The sequence below is a fragment of the Anneissia japonica genome, unplaced genomic scaffold, assembly GCF_011630105.1.
Source record: "Anneissia japonica isolate Jap-2015-1 unplaced genomic scaffold, ASM1163010v1 scaffold288129_len78161_cov153, whole genome shotgun sequence".
Taxonomy (NCBI): domain Eukaryota; kingdom Metazoa; phylum Echinodermata; class Crinoidea; order Comatulida; family Comatulidae; genus Anneissia; species Anneissia japonica.
In genome coordinates, this window is record NW_022720649.1 from 21,377 (window position 1) to 32,232 (window position 10,856).

The window sequence follows — 10,856 nt, forward strand, 5'->3', positions numbered from 1 at the left end:
ATAAGAGACAGATATATATATATATATATATATATTATAAATCATCAAAGAAAGATAAATACAGTGTTCGAATAAAGGACATGATGGTAGGTAGGTTTTTATTTTTTCCATGTTTGTTTTCCCTTTCTTTTATAATATCAGTTGTAAAAAGATTGAAATGAGTATCCGTGGATAAATAAAGTTATTATTATTATTATTATGGTACATCGTGTAGCATACTGTAGTTCTCAACGAATGTTACAAATATATAGTTAAAAATAAACAGGAAACTGAATAACAAGTAGACTTTCAGAACACAATCTGTACCACTCTTCATGTTTCATATATATTCAGCAGTGATAATTTATAATAATATCTAGTTGAATTCATGAAGTCATTCTGGCAGCGGCAACACTGAACTTATGGTTGAAGCCTATTAAAAAAAAACAAACCAAGATTAGGTTTTAATAGCAGCATTTTGATTGATAATTGGTACTCTAATGTGTGGCAGCAACACAGAGCCTAACCTCCTGTAGGCCCCGGCAAATCAGCAGGCTTACTTTGGACGAGGAAATACAAATGTTACCATTTTTGTAGGCCAAAATAAAAAAAACATACACTGGTTACAAGATTGGCATGTGACTAATCAATTATTTGTTTTGCTTTGTTTATGCTGCAAAACTAACCCATATCTTTTATACCTGTATTAAAATATTTTTTTGGTATTCACCTAAACAATTCGAAATAAATTTAAAAAGTACGAATAACGACTCACCCTCCTTCTTCCTCCATGAGCACTAAAAACTTAGCAACTCGATTTGGAAAACTTGTTTGCCGTGCCATTTCAACTAATGCTACAAGGCGCTTGATACCCACCCAAACCCTGGAAATAGAAAAAAAAATAATATTACAAGCAAAAGAAACTTAGAAAACTGTGATTACAAATAATTTTTTTTATTATCATAAAGTAGAAATTGCGGGTATTGTGGAATAAGCATAAACATACTAAAAATGCAAAGCAAGGTATGTAGTTACTTCCAAGTCCCTGCAATTCACACAAGTTTCCAGAAAATTGGGACGGCCTACCTTACTGCTGCAAGCAAACAACAAACAAGAAAGATGCAGGATCTTAATTATTAATCTATCCCAAACCCTTGGAGGTACAAAATAATACTGAGTGAAAAAAGTATTTGTCTAGAAACAGATAATTAACAGATTAATGAAGTGGGTTGAGACATTGAACTGTTAACTAAAAATACAAGGCACTAAACCTCAAACAAGTCCAAGGACTTGTCACTGTGCCAAACTGCTTCCACAATTATATATCATGGGTATCAATAATCTGCTCAAGCTGGATGGGAAACCCATTTCAGGTTATCATGGAGATATTATTGGGAAGGAGATCACTCAGTAACAGACGAATGTGTTCCCCGCCTTTCTGTCATGGATAAAGTTTAGGGCTTTTGCCGAAATTATCAATTCGCGAAAGTTTCTGGTCTTACAGTATTAGTTCATTCATCAGGGCTTGCCATGTACGCTTCTGTACTATGCTTTCCATAACTTTATCTACTTTATTTGCGTTGTTAAGTAAGAAAAATGATCTTCTTTAAACATGGTGACATATTTTCCATGTAATTTTGAGCTTTCTGTGGCACAGAAAATGTTTTCTCTAGCAATCTTCTTCACCTGTTCTTCAAAATGGGCGTAATTGGTGCTGTACACTTTATGTTTTTATTCAACTCCTCAGAAAAACCCTGCCAATCTACTTTCCGGTAATTAAATCGGCTCTTAAAGGGAACATTTGTTGGTCTAACAGCTGCATTACTCAAACCACAGGTTAGTTTTGCTTGGCTGGAAAAGTTCTGTGACGTTGCTGGTAATGATGGCCAAATCTGGGTTTTTGCCAGATCTCCAATGAGGCATGTAGAATGATGACGGTAGCTTGGGGTCAAGAATAGGACTAAACTATTTAGATTACATCTATTCCTCTACTGATTCTCCATCTCTGATATTATTTGTAGCCCCATTTGATACTATGCTGTTAAAGTCGCCAATAATGACCTGTGGCTTACCAGGTACTTGTGGGACACAGTGTGGAAACATGAAATCAACTGCTGGTGGTTTATACATAGATGTTATTACTACGCTACACGCTGCTCAGCTCTACTGTCAGAATTTTCATGTTGTCAACTATATAGACACACAAACCTTCAATCACAGAACTTGCTTTGGCAAATATTGCACTACCATACTGGCGAGATGAAGATGCTTGAAGACAAGTACGTACCATACACCAGGAATGGATGTGCGGTTGTCAGTCGCTCCCTCTGTGGGTCTCTTGCAAGCAGAGATTACCACATCAAAGATTACTGTAAAGTTCAGTTACGATTCGTTGCTTTAAGCAAAGATAAATATGAAGCATATTTGTTAGATAAAAATTACCATTTTTTATTAGCCTAATTGAAACCAATAGGATCTAAGATCAGGGTACCTTTTTTTAATAAAAAAAATCTAAAATGAAATGCTAAACATAGCATTGAATTTGCTAAATTAGTAGTGTACTGGTGCGAAATAAGTGCCCGGGCTCTGAAAATATTTTTTGCACTTTGAGGGGTTTATTCATTCAAACAGGGCGCTTATGAAACCAGAGTGGAAATTGAGGGGGCGCTTGTGGAAATAGATGAAAATCGAGGGGTTATTATGGGAACTTATTAACTTCAAGAGGCACTTTTTGAATGAAAAAAGATTATATAAGGACATTACGAATTGTGGTGTGGTGGTAAAGATAATCGTCCAGAGAACATGGCTCATGACAAGAATACTGCGAATATTTACATAACAGCAGAGCAGATGCAATTAATGGTGGTGGGTAGTGGTTAGCTTGTTGGCCATTGGCTGTTTGAGATAACAGGATGGCAGGATCATTGCAGGTTTTCTTAAAAACTCAGATGAGAATGTGCTAAAGGTGCAAATTGTCAGAAAAAGAAAAAGAGGAGTATGACTAGGCCTTACAAATATGTAAGAAGAGGAAAGTTGGAAATCCAGGGATCGGAGCTCTCATCTGTCCAAGAGAAATATCCTCATTTTGATAATGACCTAAGAAGAATGTGATTCAACTCTGCAGCTCAAATCATGCCAACAACCACATTCCCAGGATTGATTGGATTATTCACTAGCTGGAAAGAAAATCTAGTGATATTATTGAGAAGGCGCTTATTCGCGGGAGTATGGTATACAATGACTGATTATATGGCTTTATATACGGTGGCCATCTTGAATTTACTCATATTTTTTTTAAAATTTTAATTTACATTCAACAGCGGGGAGCCCGCCACTTACAGAATTAATTTTGTACTTAAAAATATTCAAACTATTAAAGAACATATCAATGAGCGAGTCTAACTGAATAAATTAGTTTAAAATTCTAGGTAAATCCGTTTTTAAAAATATTGGTTCGAGAAAATGAAATATGGAAGAAATTGACGGAGGCCTGACTTTTAAACCAAATAAAGAAAGGAGGTAAGGACCAAATAATCCCTTCATACATTTAAAAAGAAATTTATACAATCCAAATAATTCCTTCGCTGACTTAAGCTGAATAACTTAATAGTATTACGACTAACATTACACGATTAACAAAAAAATTTCAGGAATTTATGTTGCATAATTTTTAATTTTTTAGACTTTTACATAATCCATTAAACATTATAGTACCATTTTCTAATTGAGGCCTAACGAAAGACGTATAAAGACCAATCAACGTTTTAGGATTCCTTAATTTCCAGCAGTTCCGCTTAACGAGGCCCAACATTCTATTACCTTTACTACGATATGGCGATTGAAATTCAATTTATTATCAAGAACAACACCTAACTAGATGGAATTCAACATTATCAAGTGCATGGTTGTTTATACTGTATGAGAATATAATATTAGTTTTTTTAATGCTAATGTTTAGAATTTTAAGTTTTTTTTCACTAATGACCATAACACAAGTTTCACACCACTTACAGAAAGCATCAAGATCTTTCTGTAACTGATGGGAATCTTCAAGGGTGTTGATTTGTCGAATGAGCTTCAAGTCATCGGCAAATAAGCATTGTTAGTTTAGATTTAACAGGAGATCCTTTATAAATAGGTTAAAAAGCAAAGGGCCTAAGATAGTTCCTTGGGGAATTCCAGATTTAATGGGGAGCCAGGTAGAAAAAGCTCCTTCCAAAGTAACACGTTGCTCACGTTCACTAAGATAACTGCCAAGAAGTTTTAACAAATTACCAGATATACAAAATTTTGTAGATTTTTAAATAAGTAGTTCGTGATTAACCTTGTCGAACGCTTTAGCAAAATCGGTATATATTAATTCACACTGAGAGTGGCATTCAATGGCTTTGTATGCTGTACTTAAAAGAGTTGTGATATTCGTAGAACAGGAACGGTTGGGGGTAAAACCGTGTTGGGCCTTAGAAAGAACAGGTGAAACATGGTTTGAAATGGAATTGTGAATCAGACGTTCAAATATTTTTGATATGGTCGGTAATAGGAATTTGAAATGGGATGATAATTTGAAACATTATTTTTTCTACCCCCTTTATAAACAGGACATACATTAGCCTTTTTCCAGCATAGAGGGAAAGAACCTTCGTAGTGCCCGGTTAAAAATTATATAGAGTGGTTTTGAAAGGGGTAAGGAGGAAGCTTTAAGGACACTATTGCTAATTTCATTAATGCCACAAAATTTCTTAGTATCAATATTGCGTAATAATTTTTCAATGTCTTTAATGTCTATGTTAAAATATGTTAAGTTATCGATAGGGTAATTGGGAAAATTGGGATATGTGTGAATGTGTTCGTTATTAAAAACAGAACTGAAATATTGATAAAAAGGTTGGCCTTATCTATGTAAAATAACTTTTTTATCATTATTGTTGATCATAGGAGCTTTGACCTTGTTGCAGTAAAGTAGTTTTAATCTACCCCCAAAATCTTTTGGGATTAGAAGACATATCATTGCCAAGTTTCTTTACATATTCATAGTACCGGTATTTATGTTCGCTAGTCTTTTTAAAATCTTTCTTAGCAACTGAAAATTTGTTATAGTTAATTTGTGATGGGTGGTTCTTTTTAATTTGAAGAGTAGTTCTTTAATTCTTAACAGTGTACGGAGGTCCTTGTCGAACCAAGGAGGTAGCTTACGCCTTGGATTGATGACTGGAACAGATTTATTAACAATTTCAAATACAATACCATTAAAATATTTTGATTAGATCACATCTTAAATTGTTTCAAATGATTTACTGACCCATTAAAACCGGATATTGATGCAAAAAATCAGTAATTACAGTACAATTTCATCAATGTATATTAATATTCGTGAATTTGAAATGAATGTTTGTGGTACTTTATACTTCAATTTGCATTTTGGTAAGAAAGGTCAATAACCTTTTGACCTCTACTGATGAACGGTATTATGGTATTTTCACATTTCGAAATTTAAAAGATTATGCAGCTAATAAGTTATATGTTAATATCAACATCATGCAAATTTATTCACGAAAACACAAGTTATTAGCACATTTCGGTTTACTATAAATCACTATGGCTATCACATGCGATGTGATATAATATATCCCTGTGTTTTTCATCTGGCCATCAATTTTCTTATTCCATATTACTGTGTATACAATAATAAATAATGATAATATCTACTTACAATTTCAATTTTTTTTGGACCTCTAATCATGAGCGTCGATCGGTGGGGACAGGGGAACACGTCCCCCCACCCCCCACTTTTCAAAGTAGGGGGACACATCGATTTTCCCCCACCCACTTTTCACCAATCTTATAATTAAAACCCCACTTTTAAAAGCGAATGCAAAGAATAACAATTACGCATGACTCATGAATTTTGTCTGTTCACTTTTCCAAGTATGGTACATATTTTGCGGACCAAAACCCAGTAAAAACGCAACTGTTTATACATTTCGTAACCATCTCAAAAACCACTAGATCGATTTTATGGGTGCAGCGGTTATCAGAGTCTAAATTTATTGTGAAAACAATGTACTGAACGTTGTTAAAATTGGAAACGTGTATAGTTATTAGGCCAAATATTTTTACAAACTCAAAAGTGCACAATTTCTAATATAAACGATTTATTCCTTTTGTATATTATTATGACCTGTACGTATATACTAGTGTTTAATATTATCTACATACATAGATAATATTAAATACTAGTATATACGTACGTTAAATATTATCTACATACATAGGATTGCTGTTTTTCCTAATTTAAAAAAACTATAGTTAGTAAATTAAATTTTATATAGCCATTATTAAATAATAATTATACAGCCTTTGACACGGACATGTCTATCTATTTCGACTTAGTGATACCAAAAGTTTACAAACTCCAGTGTTACGTTGATGCAATCTCGCAATGACCTCATAATAATCAGTAGCGGGTTCAAGTGGGACCGAGTCAACCCCAAATTTTTCAAAATTATTTTTAAAAAATGGAAAAAAACAAAGGAAAATTATAATTAGAATTTAGGTCTAAGAGTGCCATTTCCGGCAATTTGGAGTTGTAAATTTTCTTTCCTCAGCCCCAACCATGGGGGCTGAGGTGATTCACTCTCCCAAGCTGTGCAAGTTCCTTCCTGTCCCCCCTCTTTTTTGCTTTCCTGGAGCTGATAGTGATAAATTAAGTAAATCACCTTTATGTTTGTGAAATCAAAATGCTAACTAATGTTTTGTGTGCTCCCTATCTCCCTAGTCCTGTTTGATCGTTAAATTAGACGGCATTAATTCCACTCACAATAGTTTAGTCGCAATATTACTTACGCAAAAGTGAAATTCAAAAAGAGGAGAAAAGCAAAAACCTCTTGATTGATTTTAAAAGTACTGTACATGCAAAAAGACTTAATTAATTAATGACTGTTTTAAGTTTACCTTATTTGTTTTTCATGGTTCGAATTTTGAATACGTCACAAGATAATCAGTAGATAATAGTCATTATTTTTATGAATGTTAGTTTGCACGAAATATATGAGCGGGCGTAATTATGACAAAAGGATAATTTTAAAAACTTTTTATGATCAGGTGCCATATTCATAAATTTGCTTACCTCAGCCCCAACCATGGTGGAGCTGAGGTGGTCTACACTCTCCATCTCTAAAAGTCCCTCTATGGGCCCAGCTCTATTTCAAATTACAGGACCCGCCACTGGATATTTTGAAAATTTTGTATAAAAATAAATGTTAATTGCATTGCTTAAAATCAATTAGAAGGCTATAGGCGGCAGAGCTTTCGGGGGCTTCTCCAACCAAGGCTTGGGCCGTACGCCCAAGGCTTTATTTTTCATTTCGTCCTCCCCACTTTCAACCATGGATCGACGCCCTTGCGATTTCAGTAATCTTCGGATTCCGAAGTTTCAAAATTGATGTGATTGAGGTACCAATGATTGAGCTACATGTTTGTGCCAAATGCATGTAATTTGTTTACAGAAACAAAGTTATGAACACAAAAGTTACCCCACTCCCCAAAATTTTCATTTACTATAAATCACCAACAACCATCATAAAATGACTCAGTACATGCAATGCATCCCAAAATTGTTCATGTCATTCTATATGACCGTGGGAAAAAAATTATTAAGGAAGTTTAACCATGGGGGAAGGGGTGCACGGTGACCCCCCTGCTAGCCATGGACTATATTTCAGGAACAGATTCCACAAAATATTTCTGTTTCAACTACTTCTGTGTTTATTTATAATTTTGTTTAAAGATCGATTCGTTCATCTATAAAGCTAAGGCAGTTTAAAACTGAAAATTTTGGATTGAAAATTTTAATAGTCCACACTCGTTCACACTACAAGTGGTCATTCCTTAATATCTGTTAGAATTATAATTATCGAGGTTGAAAAATACCCTACTTTAAAGCTCATGTTTCATTAAATTTGAAACGTTTTTTTTTGTAAAAATATTAATTATGTTTGGTGTATCATGAAAGATAAATGTATTAGCTTCATGGTGAAAACGATTGCGCAGCCATAGTGACTGACTATTAGTGCGCATTGAAAAAAAGGTGCTCTCCATTTTGCCATCTTCAGTTTTTTGGTAAACTAGCCTGCGCAACCTTTCTCACAAGCTGTGGCAGCTTTGCTCTTGGCTCACTTGCATAGTGCTGCATGCTTTTTGAGTGATCTCAATAGAACCTCCATGGTAATACTAAACTGTAATTTTACATATGAAAATGATTGACCTAATATCTTTAAAAAATATACCTACTTTTTATTCTGTATTTTGGCTGCAATCTGTGCAATTTCCTCCTCTTTGAAACATCCAGTTAGATGCTGCAGAAATAAATTTGCACAAAACAATATGAATAACAGTATTCTAATTTATATGGAATGTTAACTATATATAAATTTTGTAAATTTCCCTTTTGTAGTTTAATGTTGTAATGAGTACCTCAAATTTGTTATCTTAACTGATTTTTCTGGTATATTTTAAACATTTTTAGTTCCTATGCATGCAATGCAATAGGAACTCTTGCAATCACATTGTGCGTGTGTGCGTGCGTGCGTGTGTGTGTGTGTGTATATGCATGTGTGTGTATACATTTAGAGTGAAATTTCGCATGCGTTTCCAACATTTTGTTTCTACCTCGCGACGTGAAGTTCCTCAGTGGTGGTTCAGTCACCTTCTTCCAGGTTTTTGTTTTTGATTAGCGCCTCCAGTTGCTTGATAAGATTAAAAATAATTAGAGCCCGCCCTGAATTACCTAATATGGTAAAAACACTTCCTAATAAGTCAAGTTTGCAATCCACTCATACAAAGCGAACCTACGAAGCAAAAGTGTGTTGTTTTGTATGTGCAGAAAGACTGCTGTAGCTTACTGGAATAAACAATGTATTGCTGGGTTATTTGTGAATGACAAGCACGAGTTTAACGCTGTTTTTTCGAATGTTGGACATTAACCACCCAGGACGAAAACCACCCAAAATGGAATATATCATTGATAAAGTAGGTTGGGCAGTGTGGTGGACAATGTTGGGTGGGCCTGTTTTTATCAGCTTCACAATAGGATAGATTACACTGTGACTTCCTATTATAAGCCTTTAATTCATTCAACTCTTTTGACAACATGCATGTATGTTAATAATCATTGTAGACTCAGTAATCACTGTGCTTAAAGTAATGCATATTGCATCTTTTCCAAAAATATCTGTTTTTAGTGAAATTTTGCCGGGAATGGGGCTTTAACAGACCTTCTCTTCGTGCATTTTTCATCGCGAAACTGTCAATTAAACTGTCAATATCCAACAATTGCCCCTCTTCATGTTCAATTGAGATTACAGCTAATTCATCGAGCCTCTGTTGACAAATCGTTGATTCAAGGTATGATTATATCAATTTCAGTTTGGAGAACGAACGTTCTGCATAGGCTACAGTTACAGGAAATGTTATGAAGAGAAGGCACACAGATGTTAAAGCAGGGAAGGAGGGCAATAGGTTTGTAAAGGACATTCGCTACACTATCCATTACACGAATGTCTTGCTTAAAGGGTACCCGAAATTGTCGCAATTCGAGCCTCTCAAAATAAGTCGACGCGTATACCCGTGGACCACGCGCAGTGATTATTTCTGTAATCACCGATCGTCGGCAACGCGTTGGGATTATTTCTTGGAATGTTCCATTTTTCTATAGACAGATAAAACAATCGTTCGTACCGTACTCCGCTAGCGCGCACCCAGCTAACAGCATACTTAGTAGGCTTAAGTCTAGTTACGTTGATAATAACACAGACAGTCTGTGATAATAACAATGACTCCCCATAAGAGATGGTGATAATTTTATTTAGCTTCGTGTACCCTTTTTTACTGCCTCGTGAATTCCGCTAATCAGTACATAGGCCTACAGTAGTTACGTCTACGAAATAATTCTCGCACATTTTGTTTTTTTCACTATGGGCATTATAAACTGGTTTCTAAAACAGTTGCATAACATAATTCACTCATGTTCGTCGTAAGTAACTATGACAAAACTGGCTGCCAGCCAAAAGGTCAATCTCAAAGTCTTTGTACGCCGCCAATACGAATGTACTGCGGAGCAAGGACAGAAGTAGGTCATAAGATGTCAAATGCAGGCGATGGATTGTTCGCCTATATGTTTATACAGAAATAAAGTACAGTTTTATCTACTTTCTTTGTTTTATATTTATTTTCACCCTTTCAAATTTGACAGGAATGTTTTTCATCCTCTTCCGTTCGTATGACGATCTATGATATGCTGTTTAACTTTATTAGATTCAGTTATGAGCTATCCAGTCCACGTATCGCAGCTAGTTGGGACATGTATCATGAACATGGAGATATAGCCGCCATGCGTCTCCCAGCCTTGTGCACAGGGTGATCCAGAGAATATTCTGGGGAATGTGATGTGCAGCGCTGAACTGGGGGTGGTGTTGGCCATAGACACGGAGAGGAATGTACATGGAATTTTAATCGAAAATAAACTGGTTTAGAGTACTGTGCTTTTTTATGTACTTTTCTACCCCTCTTTTTTAAGGGATCTGTGGACCACTCCTGGTTTGGTGCATATAAACTGAAGAGGGGGAAAATATAATGATTTTTTTTATTACTGTAGTTATAAAAACATTTTTTCACATTAATGCAAACATTGTACATCTAAGACCGACATATTATTATTATTCTCTGCTGCATTGAACAGGACGTTTCAAGTCCACTAAAAAGGCCGTGTATACCAACAATTATATAACAACTACAGTGGGAAATTTCACGTGCAATTTGAAAATATAATGGAAATTCAGCAGCATATAAGCAAGGTAATTTAACAAAAGGACGCACATCTC

General features: G+C 35.0%; 1 protein-coding gene across 1 annotated transcript in view; it reads right to left on the reverse strand.

Moving 5' to 3' along the window:
- Positions 1–66: 66 nt before the first annotated feature.
- Positions 67–10,856, reverse strand: part of LOC117111390 (vesicle-fusing ATPase-like) — a 40,983-nt gene continuing 30,193 nt past the window's right edge. The window contains exons 5-7 of the mRNA XM_033254301.1: positions 8,269–8,333; positions 755–862; positions 67–412 (exon numbers count right to left, since the gene is read on the reverse strand). Of these exons, the coding sequence (XP_033110192.1) occupies positions 400–412; positions 755–862; positions 8,269–8,333 (186 nt within the window). The 3' untranslated portion in view covers positions 67–399. The remainder of the gene's footprint in view (positions 413–754; positions 863–8,268; positions 8,334–10,856) is intronic.